We start from the raw sequence: 22,230 nt of genomic DNA, 5'->3' as shown, positions 1-22,230 counted from the left end.
ATTTCCAGGGCTGAGATTAGCTGCCCTTTTCTCTATAATAATAATCCGAGTCTTTGTCATCTAAATGTGATTTACTGTTGGGTGAGATGGGGATGGAGGGAGAGCAGCAGAGATAGGCTGGGGTCCAGGAAGGAGGAGCCTCAGGGGGATGGGATGAGTGTCAGACCACATCTCTGGGTCATCCAGGATCTGTGGTCCTGTAGCTGAGACGTGGCTGCGTGGGGTGTGTGCAGGCTTGTTGTGTGTTTGTAGGTGGCGTGTGATTGCACCCATCTGTCTGGGTGTGTGTCTGCATGATTGTGTGTGGTCTGTGAGTGTGTGTGTATGTGTGTGTGTCTGTGTGTATGAGTATGTGAGTTTGTGTGTGTATGTGAGTGTGAGTTTGTGTGTGTGAGAGTGAGTTTCTGTGTGACTGTGAGTGTGTGTGTGAGTGTGAGTGTATGTGTGAGCTTGTGTGTGTGAGTGTATGTGTGTGTGTGAGTGAGTGTGTATGTGAGTTTGTGTGAGTATGTGAGTTTGTGTGTGAGTGTGAGTGTATATGTGTGTGTGAGTATGTGAGTTTGTGTGTGTGAGTGTGAGTGTATATGTGTGTGTGAGTATGTGAGTTTGTGTGTGTGAGTGTGAGTGTATATGTGTGTGTGAGTATGTGAGTTTGTGTGTGTGAGTGTGAGTGTATATGTGTGTGTGAGTATGTGAGTTTGTGTATGTGAGTTTGTGTGTGTGAGTGTGAGTGTATATGTGTGTGTGTGAGTGTGTGAGTTTGTGTGTGAGAGTGAGTTTTTGTGTGAGTGTGTGATTGTGTGTGTGTTTGTGCATGTGTGAGAGTGAGTTTGTGTGAGTGAGAGTGAGTTTGTGTGTGACTGTGAGTGTGTGTGTGTGACTGTATGTGTGTGTGAGTTTGTGTGTGTGAGTGTGAGTGTATGTGTGTGTGAGTGAGTTTTTGTGTGAGAGTGTGTGTGTGTGTGAGTGTGAGTTTGTGTGTATCTGTCCACCTGGCCTGCTCCCTCTGGGGCCCCATCAGAGTCAGGGCCTTGGAAAGGAAGGAGGAAGGGGGGCAGCCGTGGCCACATCCCTGGGCACCGGGGCCCTCCCTGCCCGCCCCGGCGCCCGCACACACATCACAGGGCTCAGAGCCCGGCCGCGTGCCCAGGAAATGCAGCTCCCGCTCTCCCTCGCGGTTTCTTCCTCTCTGTCTGTCGCCATCGCCTTTCAGGGCTCTCTTTCCTCTGCTGCGTTCGGCGGAGCTCGGGCTGCCAGAAACTGTCGGTTTGTTCTCTTTTTCCAGGCCCCCGGTGAGGTGATGAGAAGCAGTGGTAGGAAGGAGAGCAGGGGGCGGAGGATGAGGGGGCGGGGGCCCTGCCAGGGCTTCCCTCGCTGTTGAAATGGGGCTGGTTTCCTTTCCATTACCCACTGGCACTTTGTGGGGCTGAGGGCGAGGGCCTCCGTGCTCCAGGGCTGGCGGCCGCTGCCGAGCTCTCCCACAGCCGGGCCCGAGGAGCCGGCCCCGACCATCGAGGCGGCCATGGGGCCCTCCCGGAGCAACGGGCTGATCTTCTGCATGGGGCTGCTTCTCTGGACATCACAGCAGTCGCCAGGTACGGGGGGAGCCCGCGGGGCCACGGCTCTTCTCCGAGCCCATCGGGAGCCCTGGGCCGGGAGGGCGATGGCGGGCTGGGGGGGGAGGAGGCCCACCGGGCTCTGGCTCTAACCCTGGCGAAAGGCTTCTGGGAATGGCGTCTGGAGGGAGAGCAACACACCTGCCACAGAGGATGGAGCGCCACGTATGGGCAGGAACCCCCCGGTAACTAACAAGGAACACTTTGGGGCTGCTCCGTCTGGGGTGAGAGAGGGACACACACACACAAAGAGAGACAGAGAGACAGACAGAGACAGAGAGACACAGAGAGGGAGAGACAGAGAGACACACAGAGAAACAGAAAGACACACAGACATAGAGAGAGAGAAACTGAGAGCGACACATGCATGGAGAAGCAGACAGACAGAAAGACAGAGGCACACACACACATACAGAAGCAGAGAGGGCCAGAGAGACAGACGGACACACACAGGGATCATCCCACTTTGCAGAAGGGAAAACAGGTTATAAGGAGCAAGCACCAGGGCTGGGCCGAGGATTTGTTAGGGACCCCAGCACCTGCTCCAGACTTTCACTCAGGGAGCTCCCCGGGGCCCCATCAGCTTTAAGGCAGAACTTCCCAGGAAGCCCCTCCTGTCATGGGTCAGGCCCAGAGAGTGGAAAGGAGCTGCCCAAGGCGGCCCAGGCAATAAGTGACCGAGGTAGGATTGGCGGCCAGGTCCTCTGGCTCCAAAGCCGGGGCTGCCAGCTCTTGTTCCTGCAGCCCACGGCGCCTTCCCCTTTGTAAGGGACCTTCAGGTCCGATTGGAGCCACCTAACAATAATGAGGAATAAAAGGGAGCAGAGAATGGAGGGCTCTGTTGGGTGGTTCAGAGCCTGCAGACAGAGGAGAGCAGATGGAGGTGGGGGCATCTAAACCGGGCTGCTCATAGAAGTCCTGGCCTGGAGAGAAGTGAAACCTTAGTATGTCCCTGGGAAGAACAATGGCCAGTGAGCGTCTTCTGACATGCTGCTTGAAAAGCTTGGGGTAAGGGCAGGAAAAGATCACAGACCATCTTTTACCTATTGGGAAACTGAGGCACAGAGATGTCCCTAGAGTCGCAGCCAAATACTACCTCTGGTCTTGGTCCGGAGTTTAGGCTCTGAAAGGGGCCCAGAGAAAAGCAAACAGCAGAAATGGGATTCCCACCGGGGGCTTTGGAGCCAGAGAACAAATCTCCTCCCTGGGGCTTCCTTACCCATGTGACCTTGGGAAACCACATCATCTCCCCAGTCTCATTTTCCTCACCTGTAAAACCAAGCTGTGATCCAGCTAGCCCCTCAGAGCCCCCCTGCCCCCAGACAGGACTCCAACTCTGTTCTTCATCGGTTAAATGGGGGTGCAGATAGCACCGGCCGCCGCTCTGTGGGCTGGGAACTGACCAGATGAGACAGTGGGAGAGCAGGTGTGAACCGCAAAGGGCTGCTGGGAGCCCCTCTGATACAAAGTATTCTCCACAGCGACAATTTGTTCCCTTTTGAGATACTTCTCTTGGAGGCTTGGGAAGGAAGCGCTGGGGGTTCAAAAACAATCGTAAGACGCCAGACACACGGCCGCGTCACACACTGTACCCTTTCAGGTTTGGAGTCTTTTTTCTACCACCTACATAAAAAGGGAAAAAAAAAGAACCCAAACCTCCCTGGGCTTTGATAACCCTTGATCGGTTTTTCAGACAAAATAAGCTCATATTTTCAGTTTCCTTCAGGGACATGTTTCAGTGCCTCCCTTAACACAAGGGGGGAAACTGGAGGGAACCTCTGGAAAGGCTGTGTCTGGGAGGAGAAGTGATTTAACCGTGTGTAGGGGCTCTGAAAGGCCTCCTTCCTCCACATGGACGGCTGCATGTGTGAGGGGAAGGGGGAGGGGGTGTAGGTGGATCTAGCAAGGTTTCCGTGGATGAGACGCCGCCGGCTGCCCTGCCCTTCTCCGGGGACGAACTCCCAGGATCCCGAGCTTCTCTTGTCCAGGGGGACCTCGGGTGATGGAGGCTCCTGGGAGGACGGATGACTCGCTGCTCGGGGGAGCAGGGAGTGACTCAGGGATGCCTTCTCTTTTCGGCTGGGCTTTACTTTGTACGAATCCATGGTTTTCTGGCAGGAGGATCTTCCACCCTGTATCTTAGTCTTTGATTGTTGTGGGAGCTGGAAATGTCATCACGCCGGGGCCCACCTGGTGACAGAGCTCTCCCAACTGATCAAGGCTGGAACTTAGGTGGTAAATACAATTCCACTCACACACTCTCACACACACACTCACATACACACAAACACAGACACATACAGACACCCATCTCTTTGTCTCTCTCTGTCTCTGTCTCTCTTTCACACATACACACACAGATACACACACTCATACACAAACACACATACACACACACACTCTCTCTCTTTCACACACACAGGTACACACACTCACACACAGACACACACATATACACACTCTGTCTCTCTCTCTCTGTCTCTCTGTTTCTCTGTCTGTCTGTCTCTCTCTCACACACACACAGATACACACATTCATACACAGACACACACATACACACACTCTGTCTCTGTCTCTCTCTCTGTCACACACACACACACACACACACACACACACACACACACACACACACTTATTGAAAAACATGATTCCGAGAAGGAATCCAGAGACTTCCCCAGGCTGCCAAAGCGGTCATGATTCCGAGAAGGTGAAGAATCTGTCCTTTCCAGCTCTTGAGATCCCGCAGTTCTGAGAAGTACAAGTTTACTGGGAACAGATCCCAGGTGTAGATCTACCCAGAGCCTCCGAGATGGTCCAGTCCAATGCTTCCCTGTCCCAGATGAGGAAACTGAGAAACGGTTTGTCTCAGTTCCCCTAAGTAAGAAAATGGCAGTGAGGGTGTGAGCACAGAAGGGGCAGAAAAACAGGATCAGTTTCTCGGCAGCCTGGAGAGGAGTGAGTGCTCAGTCTGCCTCAGCACAGGGAAGCCGGGAATAGAAGAAGGAAGGAAATGGGGAGGAGGGAGGAAGGGGAAATAGGAGAGAGCTGGGAAGGGGTAGCTAGGGATGCTGGGAAGGGGTAGCTAGGGATGCTGGGAAGGGGAAGATAGACTCAGCAGAAGAGAATTCATGGGAAGGCAGAAATGACTAAATGGAAAAAGAGGAAGATTTGAGAGTAAAGTGAAAGGCAAAAAGTCCCAGAATAAGAACAGGAAGACAAAGTCATTCATTCATTCATTCATTCAACACGCTTTCTGAGCCCTAATCCACTGGCATCTCCAAGGTCTTGATAATAGATCAGCCCAGAGAGACCCCAGAGGCCGTTGGTCCGGCACTTTCATTTCATCGCCTAGATCTGGGCTAGCGAGCAGCACAGGGATCCGGTCCCAGGTCCTCCTGCTGCTTTTCCAGTCACACCAGGCTGTCTCTACTCCATGGGACCCGGAACATTGGGCACATGGTGGACATCCTGTCTATTTGCTTTGCTATACTTGGATCATCCTCCCCAGCCAGCATGGCGTTCATTTTTTGCCCCTCCCCCCCTCCTCTTAAGGAGAAAGAACAGAGAGCATTCAGCGGAGACCCCTCCCTTCCCCCCCTCCCCACCCCGGGGACTCCAGACTGGGACATGTTGAGGTTTAGTTGAGTCACGAGTTTTAGAGCTGAGACCAACCTTAGGGGACATCCAGGCTAAAGAATTAAGCTTTAGCAAGGAGAAGAACAAATCGAGGGAGTGACTCAGTGATGGTTTGGAATAAAATGAGAAATTCCAGAGCTACAAAGAACTGGTCTCCATTTTGAACAATTATCTCCATTTCTGTATGGAACAAAAGCAGGGCGATGCAGGAGTCATAATTCCAAGATTTGGACTCAGGGGCTGTCATTCACCAGCTTCAAGACAGTGGCTCTTTTCTGAACCCGTAATTTTCCTCATCTGGAAAATGGGTGCAATCGTACTTGTATTAACTGAAATTTGCATTAACAGTAATCTCGAAGATGAGATTTGCCTCGCATGACATGGAAAAGTTTATGCAAAGTATTTTGTAGTCATACAGAGATATGGGACTGTCAGCAATAATTATTACCGTGGGGAGAAGAGGCCGGGTGGGTGGGAAGGGCTGTGTGTGTTTGGCCTTAGGAAAACTCGAATTCAGGCAGCTATTAAGTCAGTGCCTTCTATTGTGTGATGGCATTCAAAAAGCCAGCCAATCCCTGTTCTCAAAGAGCTCTTAGCTTCATGGGAGTGACAACGTGAAAAGAACTCTGAATGAGCTAGTTATTGCCAGATGGAGGATCACCTCCAAGGAAGATGAGATGGGGGGCTCTCCCTTTGTTTGGGGGTCTTCTGGTCTGGAGGGAGGGGACGATGCTGAATCAGCCCCGGCTTTGACATATTCTAGTAATGTGACTGGATGAGCACTTTCAACTCTGAGTTTGGGGCTTTTTCCTTGTAAATGGGGATAATAGAACATCTCTCCTGCAGGGGAGTGTTGGGAGAATAATGGGGTCTTGAGATCGGGATTCGAGATGTCTTTGCCATTCCAAGCTTCCTGGGGACGAGGGAAAGGTGGTCGGGTCATGGGAGGCCCTCGACCACCCCAAGATCCTTCGCTATTTCTACCCTCTTGATTTAGGGACATCCTGAGGGGGTGAAAGCTTGCCATTTTAAAAAGGGGTGCCCAGGAAAGAAGGTGGGAGAAGGAAACTGAGCTCACTCCTCTGTGGAAAATCAAACTCTGGCTGTAGCTCCTGGGCAGCCAGACGGGTGTCCTGAGAGAAAGGAAAAGGGAATCAATGTCTGTCCAAAGTCTGCTGTATTTATGTGGCTCACTCCAGCCTTGTGGCCTAGGTGGGCGAGTGGCTACTCCCTCCTAGTGTCAGGCTTGCCAGACGATGGGCAAAGAAGGGATGAGAGTTAGGGTTCTTTCTGACTTCTGACGTTCCTTCTGAGTGTTCTGCTCTTTGACACACATCCCTCCCCAAATAGCCCAATCTCTCTCTCTCTCTCTCTCTCTCTCTCTCTCTCTCTCGGCTAAGAGAGGAATTAAGAAGAGAGGACTACACATCCATGCATAGAAAAAGAAGAGAGTTGGATTTTTTTTTTCATGGCAACTTTTGAGAAGCTAATGATAATAAATTGCTGTCGTGTGTGTGTGTGTGTGTGTGTGTGTGGTGTGTGTGTGTATCCTGCCTCTTACAGTACACTTTGAATTTTCCAAGATGGGAATCAAGATGAGGAAATTTGCAGGAATCCAAATACTGACCCATCTCTGTCAGCTCACACACCTCTCTATTCCCTGTGATCCCTTTATTAATGAACATTATATTGTTATTTTTTAAAATTATTTTTACTGATTAAAAAAAGATATCACAGAATTCTCCCATTATTCCTCCTCTTCTCCTCTTCCTAGAGAGCTATTTTAAAGAATAAATTATATTTTTTAAAAGAGGAAAAAGAGAAAAGAAGCAGTAACTCTCATACAACATAAAAATCTTTAAACACTTACAAGGTACCATCCTTATGGATCTTTCCTCTCTGCCAAGAAGGAAGATGAGGGGCCTTCTTAATTCGCTTCTTTAGAGACATCCTTGTTTGTAATTTTTCAGCACTCATTTTGGTTGCTTTGTGGTTGGTCTTTCCATTTATATTGTTACAGTCAATGGAGAGAGTGGTTTTCTGGCCCTGCTTACTCCATTCTGCTTCACGTTATGTAAATCTTTCCATGCTTCTGTTTTCATTATAATTGTCATTTCTTACAAACAGTCATATTCCATTATGTTTATTTATGTAGCCACAGTTAGTTTATCTGTTCCCAATCAATGATCTTTTTTTTTTTTTGTAGTTCTGCTATAAATATTTTGCCTGAGAAATTTGATATGATTTTTCTTCTTTTGATTATTTCCCTTCTTATCTTAGATACATTATTTATTTTTTTTGGTAGGAGATCTTCACAGTCCACTCGATCAAAGTCATCCATTTAGCTAAAAAAAATCTCTATCCCTTCTTTGCTTAGAAATTCATATAAAAGTTATATGAGCTGTTTCTTTCCTATTTTGGAGAGCGGAGAAGACGAAATGAGGGTAAGATCTTTAATAATAAGATCCTGCATCCACTATGACTTTATTGTAATCTAAATCTATTTTGTGTCAGACTGTTTCTCAGTTTTTCCATCAGTTTTTTTTTATATAATAGGATGTTTTTTCCTAAGTGATTTATGTTTTTTATTTAATTGAGCAATGGATTATGAGTGAGTTCCACTGTTTGAGATTCTCTCTTGTCTAGCCTAATTTCATTGATTTATTTCTCTATTATTAAACCAAGGTGACTTTTCTGATTGCTGCTTTATTATATGAGTTCAGGAAGTGCTATTTGCTCTTTATTTCCACATCCCCCCCCCAGATGTTTCCTTAATAGTTTAGATCTTTTTTCCTCAAGTATATTGAGTTATCATTTTTATCAAGTCCTATAAAGGAGCCATTTGCTAGTGTGATGTAACACTGAAAGTAATGAACGTAACTGTCCCTTTTATCGTGGCTTCATTACAGGCACAGCCCAGCCTTGAGCACTGAATATTCCTCCAGTGATTTGAGCTGTTCTTTCTCTCTTTAAGGAGCACATGGCATTTGAATACACAAATACTTTGTGTATTTTGTAGATTGAGAACAAGTCTACTCTTCTATACGTTTTGTATTTATTTGGAATAGGATTTATTTACTTTTATTTATTTAGAATAGGATGATTTGAATAGGATTTCCCTTTGAATTATCTGTTCAGTTGTTCAGTTACATCCAACTCTTAATGATCCCATGTATCCCAGCACTCTGGGACCTTCTATTTCCCATGATCTCCCCAAGTCTGTCCAAGCTCCTCTTCATTGTTTCCATGGCACTACCTATTTATCTCGCCCTCCGCAGTCCCTTTCTCCTTTCCCCTTCAATCTTTCCCAACACTAAGGTCTTTTCTTATCAGTCCCATCTTCTCATGTGGCCAAAGTATTTAAACTTCAGTTTCAGTATTTGACTTTCCAGCGAGGAGCCTGAATTCATTTATCTAAATATTGATTGATTTGATCTCGCTGTCCAAGGGATTCTCAAACAATCTTCTTTAGGGCGGCTAGGGGGCGCAGTGGGGAGAGCACCAGCCCTGAAGTCGGGAGGACCTGAGTTCAAATCCCAACTTGTGAGAATCCCCAAAGAGGAGAAAGACATGAGAATTGTGAGTGCGGCCCCTGAGGGGTCCCACTGGGCCCTTGAGGCAATGTAATGGCGACTGCTGGGGCCACCTGCTGCTCCCAGGCACAAAGTTCTGGGGTCTGCGGCAGTAAGGACGCTTGACTCGGGGTTAAAAGATCTGAATTCAAATCCCGATTTTTTTGTCCTAGTTTATCTTTGTGCAAGACATTTTACGTCTTAGGATTTTTAGGATGGGGCAATGACACTCGATGCCCGGATTCGCCCCAGGGATACGTGGGAAAGAAGCTGGGAAACCCCAGGCAGGAAGGAGCCGGTCCTGGAGACCTGAGGGGCAGCCTCCGGGCGAGGGCATTTACCTAGTGTCTGGGAGATGAGGAAATGGGGAGGGGATGTTGGGCTCGGAGCTGAAGGAAAGCAGGGACTCCAGAAAGTGGGGGAGATGAAGGGGGCGCTCCCTCCCTGGAGCCATCCTGTCCGGAAGCAAGAAGGTGAGTTACACTGGAGAATGATGCTCTGGAAAGGCAATCATGGAGGAGTCAAGTGGGAGTTAAGTTGCAAAAGGCTCCTAGGGAGCCTCTTGAGTTTATGGAGGGAGGGAGTGACTCAGACTTTTGCTCAGATGTAATACTTTCATATCTGGGGGTATGGAAAGGAAGGAAACCCATCAGGAGGCTATTGTGACAGTCGAGGTGAGTGATGATGAAGGGAGGAGGCGACCCCTGATATGAGAATTGTTAAGGAGTGTGAAAGAGCACACCATGCGGAATCTGAGGATCTGGTTTCGAATCCTACTCATCACTTAAGATTCAGAGTGAGCTCAGTTTCCTTTTCTGTAAAATGGGGAGGTTGGACTCGATGGTCTCAATAGTCCTTTCTTCTTCTAGGTCTATGATTCTAAATCTATGAGGAGGCTTGGAAATGGACTGGAAATGTGGGCGTGGGGTAAAGGGAGGGAGAAAGAGAAGCGAAGACCGTGAGGTTGGCAAGCCGAGTCCCCGGCTCCGGGAGGATGGTGCTGGACTTGGCAGAAAGGGTGAATTCGGGGGGCAGTTAGTGGGCTTCGGCTTAGCTGGGAGGAATCGCAGAGGCCCAGGGGACTTTGGGTTGGGAATATTCACCGGACAGTCTGTGGTGTGGGGGTACACCAGTGAACAGATATACACTAGTGGGGGAGACCCTTCCTGCTAGTTCTAAAATACCCATAGGGCCAGGGGCCTGTCAGGAGTGGGTCAGCCACAGTTCTCTAGCCCCTCACTATTCACAAAGAGTCAGCCTGGTTGGGCTTTTATTCCAGTTTTTACAGAAGAGGAAATGTAGGCAGGGAAGCGGGGCAGGGAGGGCTCCACTAGCCCTGGGCCTTGTAATGCTGGTCCCCGAGGCTCGGGGGTGGTCTGCGCCAAGTGCTCTGGCGGGCCTAAGCCCCACGCACATGCCCCGACCCAACTGGCACATGTACCGCTCGCTGTCTGTAACATGTGGCTGGGTCTTACATTCGGGCCTCGAAGGCCGCTTCCCCAAGCCCATTTTCTTTGACGATCATCTGCCTCTATTTCTTTGTCCTGACAGTCTCCAAACGGCTCATTTTACAGAGAAAGAAACTGAGGCTCTTTTTGGGGTAACTGATTCACCTCAGTGAGTTCGTAGCAGTTATTGACTTTTTAGCTTCATTTTCATGCAGAATAAATGAAAAAGGCTTTTCTGTGAGTGCCAGGATGTGCTGATGAGTGTTTAACGCCTTACTCTCTGAAAAAATGTGCAGGAACGGCTCCAGAAATGAGCATTTCTTCATCATTTTCTTCCATCTGCATGGACAAATAAGCCAGGGCCTGATGTTTGGTGTCTGCTGATTTCTGGGGTGTGAACGCTCACACTGGAAATTTAGCAACCAGCTTTCGGTTTGAGCTGGTTCCAGCCCCCACTGGGTGAATCTCCTAGTCCCGAGGTGCGGCCCTGAGCTCTCAGGAGAGGTGAGAACCTCTGGGGGCCGCCTGGGCTCTGTACCTATGAGCAGGAGACCACTGGGGAACATTCACACGCACACTAACCACAGAGCTCCTCCCTCCTCGAGCTGTCGCGGACACTGTGAGGGAGCCTCGGTCCTTCCGCCAGTCACTTTGTCCTGATTCTCCCCCCCAGTAACCACTTCTCAGCTCCCCCCTTGGAGGGGTTCAAATAGGGAACTCGGGTCCTTTTTTCCACTTACATCTTGTCCCATATTCTTCCCACTAATCAAGAGCCCCCAGACCCTGGGCCAGCCACTGTGCTGGACTCACGGGGGAGACAAAAGAAAAGCAAAAGGAGTCCCCGCCGGCCCCCAAAGGCTTTTGGGAGAAGACGTGGCTCTTTGTCCGTGTGTACAAGATAAACACGGCACAGATGGACGGTGGGGAGGGAAGGCAGCCGCTGGGGAGGAGTGCGGATTCTCCCCAAGAACCCGCTGAGCTGGACTCCAGGAGGGGAGGACCCTCGCCTAAGCTCACAAAGGAATAAGGGACCCCTGTACATCCCCTCCTCACCTTCCCAAGACCCCTAGCTTCGCTCAGGTTTTGCTCTGGCCTCCATGAGGCCTTTCTTGAGCTTTTCCACTTGACAGAATCAGTCCCTCTTAAAAATCTTTGTGATCTTTGAATTTCCCTCCATATGAAGACTGGCAAAAGCACGAGCTCCCTGCAGTCAGACACCGGATTGCTTTGCCTGTCTGGGCTGGCACATAGTAGGTGCTTAATTGCTATTTGTGGAGCCAGACCGGGTCTCCTCCAAGACAACTCCAACAGGAAGCTCTCTCGCTCCGTAAAGTGGGAGGAAAGGGTTGGACCAGACCTGTTCAGTGCCTTTCAGCCCCCAATCTGCGTGGGTGTATGGGGGAGAGGGGGACCTGGCGTGGACACCCAGTCTGTCTCTCCCATCCCCTTCCTCCGGGGCCCCTCAGTCACTGCCTTGGCTTTATGGAGAGTGGGGGAATTTGTCGCTGAAGTTTCTTTTATGTATTTCTCAGGCCCGGGAGTCCTTAAGGGGGGTTTATTGTTTATTTAAAAAACCCCAAATGCAAACTATTTCATGTAGAGCTCTTCCCCGGCTGGAAGATGGCCCGGCTCCAGGAAGCCTCCGCCCTCCCCTGGCACCCGATGTAGGGGCAGGGGCAGCCGCCCGCTTCCCTCTGCCCGGGCCCCTCAGGAAAGCTCCTGCCCTTGAGCCCGGGGGTGGGTGCAGCGGCGTGGCAGCCGAGGCGAGGCCGCTGGGTTTCAGATCCCCACCCCCACAGCTCCACCCTGCCTGAAAGGGCATCTGCCTGGGAAGGGGGAAACCGGGGCGGGCCCTGCGTAACCCAGACGCAAGTCCGGGGCTCTGAGCCCGGGCAGGTGAGGGGGAACCTCAGAAGCCAGAGCGGTCCGGGATCTTGGGCTGGGGAGAGCTCTGGGGGTCTCTGGGCCACCCCACCTCAGCAGGAAGGCCCTTAGTCACGTGCCCCCAAGGCTCAGCTCATGGACGGCCTCGCCCGGGCTGCTTTCCCTGCTGCTTCTGTGGCCATTGAAGAACTTCCGCCTTCCGGTTCTGGCCTTGTCCCCAAGCTCCCGCCTTTATTTTCCGTAGCAGACTTCTCACCTCTGCCCCTTTGCTCATGCTGTGCCTCGTGCCCCCTTTCCTTACCCCTCAAAGCGACCCTTGGGGGTCACCCCCACGAGGGACTTTCTTAGCCTCCCTTTCATTCCTGGCCTCGGGCCCCAGATCTTGCATTATTCACTTGGGTCCCCGCTGCCGCTGCGTACAGCAGAAGGGAAGCCCCTTGAGGGTGGACACTGCTGCGTTTCTGACTCCCCACTTCCAGCGATCAGTGGGAACCAGGCTCTGAATCTGGGCTTGGGTTTTCTCTTCGCTTTCTCCGAATCTCTGCTTTCTCTCCCCACCTCCCTTCGGTTACATTCATGGCCTCAGAGACCGGGAAAGGCTCCATCCCTTCAGCCTTCCCGAGACTCGGTGCTGGGCTCCCCCTGGTCTCCTCCTCTTCACCCGGCCGGCTTCACGCTGTGGCTGATCTGGAAACTCACCGGGGTTAGGGGTGACCCTTTACCTGAGCCAAGAATTTACTTTTATTATGGCTCCAACCGCCGCTCTGATGTCTCAGTGATTCCCTACAGAGTCCGATCTGTGTCAGGGGAGTCTGTCAGATGTAGGACCAGGGAGCCCTGCTTTGATGGGACTGGGCGGCCATGGCCCTCCGTCTGGTTCCCAGGGACCGCTAGGACCAGCTGGCCTTGGACAGCCCAGTCATTTGGAAAGCCCAAGATAAAATAGTTCCTCCTTCCATGTCTGGTGAGAATTCACGGCAGGCAATGGTACCAAAGGGCAGATTTCTTCATGGCTCTTCCCAGTGTTTGGGGGAGAAGTTTCTGCTGGTGGCTGATGGGGTGGTTCACTGAAAAGGCTCTGCAGCCCCTTGCATATACCTAGTTCTCCTCCTACTTGGGGGTCCTTTGAATTCTTCCAAATAACTCTCCTGTTGTCTCTGTGTCGTCTCTTCTCCGGAATCATTAGCCCTAGTTCGTTCATTCAGTGCTGATAGCGCGCAAACTTTCCCCCTCCATTTGTCCTTCTGCTTGCCCCCTCGGATGCTCAAGAACTTGTCAAGACTTTCCCTAATATGAAAATGAATGAATGGAAAAGCACTTATTAAGTGCTCACTATGTACCAATACCATATTAAATACTGGTGAGCAGATAGAAAATGGCCCTGTTTTGATGGAGCTGATGTTTTTAGGGGAAAATGACATATATGGGAAGGGTCAACCATAGGACCGATGGAGTGCCCCAGAACCAAAGAGAAGCGGGCCCCGTGTTCCTGATGGCCACACCTTTTCTTTGCTGTCATTCCCGTTGATAAAATCCTCTCTGTTTTTGATGTTGAGTCACCGATGGCACCAAAAACTTCGCTCATGACACTTCCCTTTCCATGTCTTCCAACGGGTGAGGATGGGGGATGTGTCCTTCAGGGACAATCAGGAAGCCACACTCCCCAAGGGCCGCTTGCTTGGACAAAGTTTCAGGGACAGGATGACAGCGGGACCGGTGGTCTGTGGAGATGGTCTTGGGTTTTTCGGCCTACCGTGAAAGTTGTTCGGTGGTTGACTCGGATGGTGGACTCCTCGTCCTCCTCGTGCTCTCAGATGATATATGGTTCCTAGAAATGAACACGGTTCTCCAGATGTGGTCTCACCAGGGCAGAGGACATAGGACCCATCTTCTTTCTTCTCCTGGACAGTTTATCTTTCATGGGGCAGCCCAAGTTAGCTTTAGTTTCTTGGGAGCCATGACACACAGCTTGTGGCTCACTAAAAGCTCTCTGTCTTTTTAGACGAACTGCTGGCTAGCCACGGCTTCCCCATCTCCTAGTGGAAAATGGACTTTTTGGGACCTACATGTAGGATTTGATGTTTATTCTTATTCAATCTCACAGTCTTCAGTCTAAAGCTGCTGAGCTCTCCTTCCAGTGGGTTAATTGTCCCTCCCAGCTTTGCGCAATTTGCACATCCAATGAGCGTGTCACCCGCGCCATTAGCCAAGTCACTGACAAAACTGTTGATGTCTAACGTAGATCCTTTGGGAACATCCCTGGGGTCCTTTTAGGAAGAAAAATTAGACCCAGTAATTCAGCCGGTCCAGAATCCACTCATGTTTCCCTTTGCCATAAATGTAGCGTGGAATCGCTTGATCTTTTTTTCCCTAGAAATTTTTTTGTCTGATTCTCAGGGTCTGGTTTTCATTCCTTTCACCATCATGGGAATACTCGGTGATGATTACAATTTCCTCAGAAAAGCTTAGTGTGGTGGAAAACACACCGGCTCCAGAGTCCAAGGGCTCAGATTCGAATTTCACTTCTGATGCTCACATCTTGTACTAATTACTAATTACTAATTGTGCTAATTACTTACTCTCAACTGTAAAATGAGAGAGGGTTGACCCCTGAAGGCCCTTGAAATCTAGAATCCTTGGAGAACCCAGTCTCCAGGACACACTTATCTTCAATATATGCTAGACAAATGACTTTCTTGATTGAATTCCCACCAATTAGACTGACTAGGTCTACTCGTCAACAGACCAAACAACAGTTCTCTTGGCTGTCCTAAGTCCTCTCCTTTTACAGACAATCATTTCCCTCACCTGCTAGCCCCTGCCTCTGTAATAACTCTTCAGCTCCAGAACCTCTGGGTTGTAAAGATCTCACAGTGACTGTGAATCTCAATTCTTACCTCCACGAGGGTGGGGTGAGGGGAGGGCGATATGGAACGGCAGGAAGACTGTCGTGTGGACAGAGATAAAGGGTTGGAAGACCGGGATGTGGCGGACGGCTCACTCTCACGTCGGATCCCATTTTTTTCTAGTGAAAACCGAATACAGCCTTGGCTTTTGGCCATTCCAGCTCTCGAGGCCAGAAGGAGAAAACGCCACTTTTATCTGCAACGTCTCCAGCAAGTTAAAAACTCCCATCTTAAACTGGTACCGAGAAAAGAATGGCAGCCAGCCGGAGAAGTTAGCTGCCTACCCCAAAGACACGCCCAGCTCTCACCTGCAGGACAGGTACCACATAGCCATGAAGGGCGACAAGCGGCTCTACGAGATGACCATCTTGGGACTGCGGCTGAACGACAGCGGGAGATACTTCTGCGGGATTATCAACATCGAAACGCCGGCAGTGGAAGAGAGCGGTCGGTCAGAGCTCAATGTGACAGGTGGGTGAGCCCTCCGGGGGAACACGGGGCCCCGAAAAACGTACCAGAGCCTGGGAAGAGTCCCTGCTCTGAGGCTGCGTCCCAGAGTGGTCTGGGACCCAGCCAAGGTCGTGTGTCCCGCTGTGAGAGCCAACTCCTCCTCTTGCTCTTGCTTACCCGTCCGGCCCCAGGCCGGTCCTAGCCCCACCATTAAGAACACAGCTCCAGAGAGTCTTAGCTGAGCCACTGAGGAAAGCCCCGCCCCCTCCCTGTCACTTAACTTGAGCTCTGAGATGTCTTCTGCCTTCTCCAATTTTTAGAAAGAATCATGGTCCCGACCACAGCTCCTCCCGTCACCACCCCAGCACAGCCTGAAAAATTCCCGTGGCTCATTGTGGTGATCCCGGTCGCGGTGGGGGCTGTTTTGCTGCTGCTGATGCTCTGCTGGATTCTGGTCGTGGTAGAATTCCCGGGTCGAGGAGGTAACGGCTTCCCCTGGCATCCTCCCCATCCCACCCCGCATCCTTCCCGGCGGCTTGGGCCTCCTCCATCACATCGCCTTGCATCTTCTCTCTCTATTCCTGTTGGTGGATGGTTTTCCCTTGTGGGAACATAAGCTCCTTGGCCCCAGAACCCAGACCCAAGCAAGGGAAAGTAGAATTTTAGTCCCAGCCTCCTTCTCCCGTCCTCCCTCATGCTACAAACTGGTTTCAAGCACCACTGTTTATACTGGGGCACAGGGTGCAGGTGCCAGTGACCAGACGACCAGACTGGCAGGATCTAGAGAGAGAGCTGGCCTTCTAGTGGGAGCCATACGGTCAGGAAACACAGAACTCTGGCTTTTGCCTTAAATTGCCATGTGACCTAGAACAGGCGACTTTCCCTCGCTGTCCCAGCTGCCTTGGAGCAAAGAAAGCTCTATATGGAAGACAGTCGTCCCCAGGGAACAGTTTGGAGAAATCAGCTATTCTTTCTTCAACTGGTTGAGGCTTTCTAAGGTGTTTAAATAGTCTGATCCTATGGTGTTACTTTGAAAGTGTGATAAGGATAATAATTATTACTGTTCCTACTACTATTATTACTGCTGCGGCTGCTGCTGCTTTTGCTGTTACTGCTCCTCCTCTTCCTCCTTCTCCTCTTCTTCCTGCTATTCCTACTCCTACTACGCTTGCTTCTACTCCAATTAATGCTGCTCCTCCTCCTCCTCCTCTTCTTCTTCCTTCTTCTCTTCCTTCTTCTTCTCCTTTTCTTCTCCTCTTATTCATACTACTCTTGCTTCTACTCCAACTAATGCTGCTGCTGCACCTCCTCCTCTTCTTCCTGCTATTCCTACTCTTACTACTCTTGCTTCTATTCCAACTAATGCTGTTGCTTCTCCTCCTCCTCCTCTTCCTCTTCCTCCTCCTCTTCTTCATTCTCCTTCTTCTCCTTCTCTTTTTCCTCCTCCTCCTCCTCTTATTCATACTACTCTTACTTCTACTCCAACTAATGCTGCTGCTCCTCCTCTTCTTCCTGCTACTACTGCTACTGCTACTATTGTTACTATTGCTACTGCTACTATTGTTACTACTGCTGCTGCTACTATTGTTACTACTGCTTTTGCTGCTGCTGCTCCTTCTCCTCTTCTTCTTCCTGTGGCTACTATTACTACTATTACTATTACCACAGCTGCTACCAAATACATTTCAATGATGCTTTGAGGTTTGGAAACAGTTTGCACATATCCTCTCCTTTGAACTTCACAACAGCTTTGTGGAGAAGGGACTCGATTGAAATAGTATTAGACTCATCAGTCAAAAGCTCAAGCTAAAGACCAGATTTTTTTTTAAATTGAAGTTGACATTATTCATTTGTATCCGAACAGTAATTCAAGGAAATAATTTCCAAAAAACATGCACAATGGGAAACTCCATCCATGTAATAGAATAATGAAAAAAACAACAACAACCCTTTTTCAACTAGATAAAAAAGGCAGACTCAGCACACAAGACTTTACAATCAGAAGCAACTCGTGTCGAATTGCATTCTGGTTATCCAACAATTTTATGCCGAACATTTCATATATGATTGTGTCTATCGGTTTGATCACAAAGTGTGAATGAGAGGTTTTGGAACATTAAGGGATGTTTTATTCCCTAAGCTATTTACAATCTTGGATTTGCATTGATCAGAAGGATCTGGTACATTTCTTCTTCTTCTTCTTCTTCTTTTTTTTCATAATTATAACTTTTTATTGCCAGAACCCATGCCAGGGTAATTTTTTGCAACATTATCCCTTGCACTCACTTCTGTTCCGACTTTTCCCCTCCCTCCCCCAGATGGCAAGCAGTTCTATACATGTTAAATAGGTACATTTCTTCTTTTTAAATTTATTTATTATATAAATCATATACATTTAATTTTATTTATTTAGTCTATAACCTTTTAAACATTTATTTTTTTTCGAGTTCCAAATTTTCTTCCTTCCTCCCACCCTCCCCCACTTATTGAGAAGGCAAGCAGCACGGATGCTCGAATTTATAAAGTCCTGTAAGACATCTCCATATAAACCATGCTATAAAAGAAAGCAGACCCCTCCAAATAGAGAAAATATAAAAGCCTCTGCTCCCCTCTCCACTCTGAGCGCACCAGTTCCCCATGGAGGTGGAGAGCTTGTCACCTTGGGGCGTTTGGAATTGTCTTGGTCAGAAGGAGATCTCCCTGGCTTCACCTCTGACCCTCCACCTCTGCCCCTCCCCCAGGAGGCAGAAACATCTGGAGACTTCGCTCAACCTCCTGGTTGCATTTCTCCCCATTCCCACCACACTCACTTCATCTTCTCTAGTCCAGGTTAGGGAAGTGGTGAGTTTTCACAGCCCGTTTTCCTTCCTATTTGCCACCGCTGGGCTTGCTGGCCCATTGCCACACCCATTTCCCCCCTCTCACTTCCTCCTGCTCTGACCCTCCCTGGGGGATGACCAGCCTAGTTCTCATTCATGGTGGACTGTTGGTGAGGGAGGGAGCGGGAAATAAGGGGGGAGCCAGCTTAGCCCGTGGAGTCCATGCCCTTCACACTGCCTTGTGTGCCCCAGTTCTCCCGGGGACCCCGAGGGGCCTCTCTGGGCTCACCCACCAAATCTCCGCCCTGCTGCAAAGTTCTGCTTGGGGATTTTGCTTCAAGTTTCTCACCTTTCAGGACCAGAGCTTTCCTCCTTCCCTGTAATCTCTGGGGGACTGGGTCAGGGGAGTGGAGCCGGGGGAGGGGGAGGCAGAGGCCGGAGGCCCTTCCTGTGGGGGCCAGAAGCCCCCACTTAGCCCTGGCACTCCTTCCTGCCCCTTCTCTCCAGGAACCTCCCCTCCCCCCATTGGGTTCTGGGTGGTGACAGCTGCAAAAGCTCGGCTCTGATTTCCCGTTGTCTAACCAGTGACTGTCCTCTTCGCAGGGGCCGGGAACTCGGGGAGCAACAAGGACGCAATGGTGAGTTTCTCATTTGTCAAAGGAAAAAAACCCAACGCATCGATCGAGAATCTTCTATGTACCAGGCACTGGGCCAAGCACTTTAGCTCGTTTGATTCCCACAACCACCCTGGGAAGTAGCTGCTATTATTATCCCCATTTTCCAGATGAGGAAACTGAGGCTGACAGAAATGAAGGGTCTTGCCTAGGGTCACACAGCTAAAAAGTCTAGAATGTGAGATTTGAATTCGGCCTCAGTGCTCAGTTAGAAGAAGCCTCCTGTGAGGGTCTCTGCCGGCAGCTTTGGGCCAGCTCTCAGCTCAGATCAGTGCCATGTTGCCCTTGTGTGGTCGTTCACAGGGCAGGTTCTTACTTTGCAGATGGAGAAAGGGGTGAAAGGAAGCTAAACAATGATCCAAGGTCTCATCTGTCAGTAACGATGTTCTTTTCCCACTCCCCGTATGGGGGGAATAATAATGATGATGATGGTAATAGTAATAATAAATTATCATTAGTAGCACGTTCAATTTTACACACTGTATTATCTCACTTGGTCATCACCCTGACCCCATGATAAGGGTACCATTATAATCCCCATTTTACAGGTGAGGAAACTGAGGCAGACATTGGTTAAGGGATCGGCCTGGTTATTAAGAGTCTGAAGCAGCATCTGGACTCGACTCTGACCAGGTCTTTAGCTGCCTTTCAGAACGGACCAGAAGGAGGGTGGGAGAGTCTGTGGTGGGGATGTGGTCAGATAACGGGGCCAGACCTTCCTCTCCTGGCACCCCCCGGTCGGGGGCCACACCAGAGACAGGGATGTCCGAGGGACGTGGCTAACTGTAGGGGCTGATGGGAGTCACAATGTGAGGGAATCTTCTGTGTTTCCTCCATTTAGTCCATGAAGAAGGCTGAGCCCTGCGTGCCGTCGGTGTCCACCGTGGTCTACGGTCAGCTGGACTTCCAGAGGGCCGAGGCCCTCAAACAGGGGGGGACCGGCTCGGACGAGCAGACGGAATACGCCACCATCATCTTCCCGGAAGAGAAGGCTGCGTTTCCCGGCAGCTCTCCCCATCGGAAGTGAGACGCTGCTGGCTTGGAGAGCGCCTTGCAGACCTCCGGAGCCGACGGCTTCCCGTCCCGTCTGATGTAGGAGCAGACCGAGGCTCGCCGGGATGGGTCTCCGGGTCTTCCCAGAGGCAGGCCGTCCCTTCCCACCTCCCCGCCACACTGCGCCTCCTGGGGGAACGGGCCCTGGCAGAGGGGGATGTTTCCTGGCCCTTCAGAGAAGCAGAGCCGGCAGGGGCCCTGGAGATCCAGCCCCTCATTTTACAGGAGAGGAAAGAGGCCGGGAGAAGGGAAGGGACTCCCGCAGGACCCCTGCCAGGGCGGAGGGCAGCCCCCTTGCCAAAGCGGGCCGGGCGCTTCTGGTCTCAGGAGCTGCAGGGAAGAGTGAGCAGCACTACAGAGCCGGGAGGAGGTGACACCCTTCCCCCAAATGGGCCTGACGGAGGCTCTCTTACCGAGAGTTAATGCAAACTTTGTGGGCACAGGCTGCTAACTGTGAAAGTGAAAACCTTCATGGGACTGAAGGTGGTGGGAGGCGAGGGCCCAGAGGGGAGCACCCTCCCTCTCACCTGCTCGGGGCTGTGCTAACCTGCAGCTGGAGGGGGGGGCAGGGGAGCTGGGCGGGGGATGGAGCCTCTTCCCCCTCTCCCACCTGGATCCTGCCCACTCCTCCGACTCCGCCCTTTGCCATCCTCACCCCCAGCCCTGCCCAGGGACCTGCTCTCCCAAGCTCCCAGATCACGGATTCGGCTCCACCGGCCTACAGCTCCTTCCCAATGTGGCAAAGCCACTTGGGATTTCATTAGCTCCTCAAGGTGCCTTCAAGGATAAGGGTCCTGCAGGACCTCACTCCCCCTGCACACCGATCCCCAGGATGGCCCCTGCCTGCCCAGTGGCCCTCTGGGGCCTGCAGGACCTCGCTGCTCCCTCACACCGATCCCTGGGGTAGCTCCTGGCCGCCCAGTGGCCCTCTGGGAGAGGACCTCGCTCCCCCTGCACGCCGATCCCCGCGATGGCTCCTGGCCACCCAGTGGCCCTCTGGGCTAGTCTCAGCCTGATTAACAGCAATGTAACTGAGTCTGGACTAACCTTTTCTTTAAAGAGGACTCATCTTTTCAATCCGAACACTCCAGATCTGGAAGCCCCTTATTCTTGAATCTGTGTATCCTGTAATTTGGCTTCTTAAAGTTATTATTGTTATTATTATTATTTATTTTAACGAGAGGTACAGCAGGGCCCCGCGTTCCTGGGCTCTTCCTGGGCACTACCACAGCTCTGACGGAGCCCCCAGGGCAGCGTGAGGCCTTGGGTTTAAGACGAGCTCTAATTCTTTAGTTACTTTGCGTATTTGCACTTGACCTTGGCCAGGGAAGACCACGGGCAGCCACTGAGCTGAATCTGGCCTCCGGCTGCCTCCCGGGGACTTCTGGGAAGGCCAGAGAGAGACCTGGGAAATCCTGCTCCGTTGACATCCCCTAATATTTTCTGTAGCCCGTTCGGGCTTTGGTGCCTCATTTCTTTGAGTTTGTTTCTCTATTGTAAATTTAAAAGAAACTCGACTCTGAAGCTGCTGGTGAGCGTGGTCTTGTTTTTTGGCGGGGGAACAGAATGGCGGAGAGCCCGGAGAGCTCAGGCTGATGTCTAAGTCCTGCTCCGGAAGGGGGGCTGGAGAGCAGCACCCCCCATTCACCCACTCTGGAAGCCCCTCCCAGTGTCCATCCAGCCATTAAAAAAGCATTTATTGAGACCCCCCTCCCCCTTTGTGGTCTACAGTCCACGTGAAATAGGAAGGAAAAGTGCCATTTCTTTTAGCTAGGAAGCACCTACTGTGTGTCTGGCCAGCCATTGGAGGTGCAGAGACAAAAGCTGAATGATTCCTCCTCCCAGTAGCTCACGTGTTGCTCGGATGGTCCGAAATGCTACAAGACTCAATTCAGTGCAACGAGCATTAAGTCCCTACTGTGTGCCACGGCCCTTGCTAGGTCCAGGGGATGTAAAGAGAGAAAACAAGCCAGTCTTTACCCTCCCTGAGCACAACTCCTACGGAGGAGGGAGAGCACATGTATCGATGTCAGTAAATGTGACAGGATTTCAGGGGAAGGGAAGCGCAGAGAATGCTGGGGGGCGGCCCGGGGAAGCAGCGGTCCCGAGCTGAGCCTCCAAGGGAGCTAGGGGTGCCGGGAGGCAGAGAGGAGGAGGAAGATCTGCTGCAGG

General features: G+C 50.9%; 1 protein-coding gene across 1 annotated transcript; it reads left to right on the top strand.

Annotated features, from left to right (window-relative positions):
- Positions 1-927: 927 nt before the first annotated feature.
- PDCD1 (programmed cell death 1) lies at positions 928-21,586 on the top strand. Its single transcript, XM_051991666.1, has 5 exons — positions 928-1,595; positions 15,186-15,533; positions 15,833-15,994; positions 18,935-18,969; positions 19,847-21,586. Exons 1-5 carry the CDS (start codon positions 1,523-1,525, stop codon positions 20,030-20,032), a joined length of 804 nt encoding a protein of 267 aa, XP_051847626.1. The 5' UTR covers positions 928-1,522; the 3' UTR covers positions 20,033-21,586.
- Positions 21,587-22,230: the final 644 nt, after the last annotated feature.

Source organism: Antechinus flavipes, chromosome 3 (assembly GCF_016432865.1).
Source record: "Antechinus flavipes isolate AdamAnt ecotype Samford, QLD, Australia chromosome 3, AdamAnt_v2, whole genome shotgun sequence".
Taxonomy (NCBI): domain Eukaryota; kingdom Metazoa; phylum Chordata; class Mammalia; order Dasyuromorphia; family Dasyuridae; genus Antechinus; species Antechinus flavipes.
The sequence above is the reverse complement of the archived record's forward strand: the minus strand, read 5'-3'. Positions and strand labels throughout refer to the sequence as shown.

Coding starts and splice junctions, on each gene's coding strand:
- PDCD1 (XM_051991666.1), top strand. CDS start 1,523: ATGGGGCCCTCCCGGAGCAACGGGCTGATCTTCTGCATGGGGCTGCTT. Junction 1,596..15,185: donor GACATCACAGCAGTCGCCAG/GTACGGGGGGAG, acceptor ATTTTTTTCTAG/TGAAAACCGAATACAGCCTT. Junction 15,534..15,832: donor GTCAGAGCTCAATGTGACAG/GTGGGTGAGCCC, acceptor TCCAATTTTTAG/AAAGAATCATGGTCCCGACC.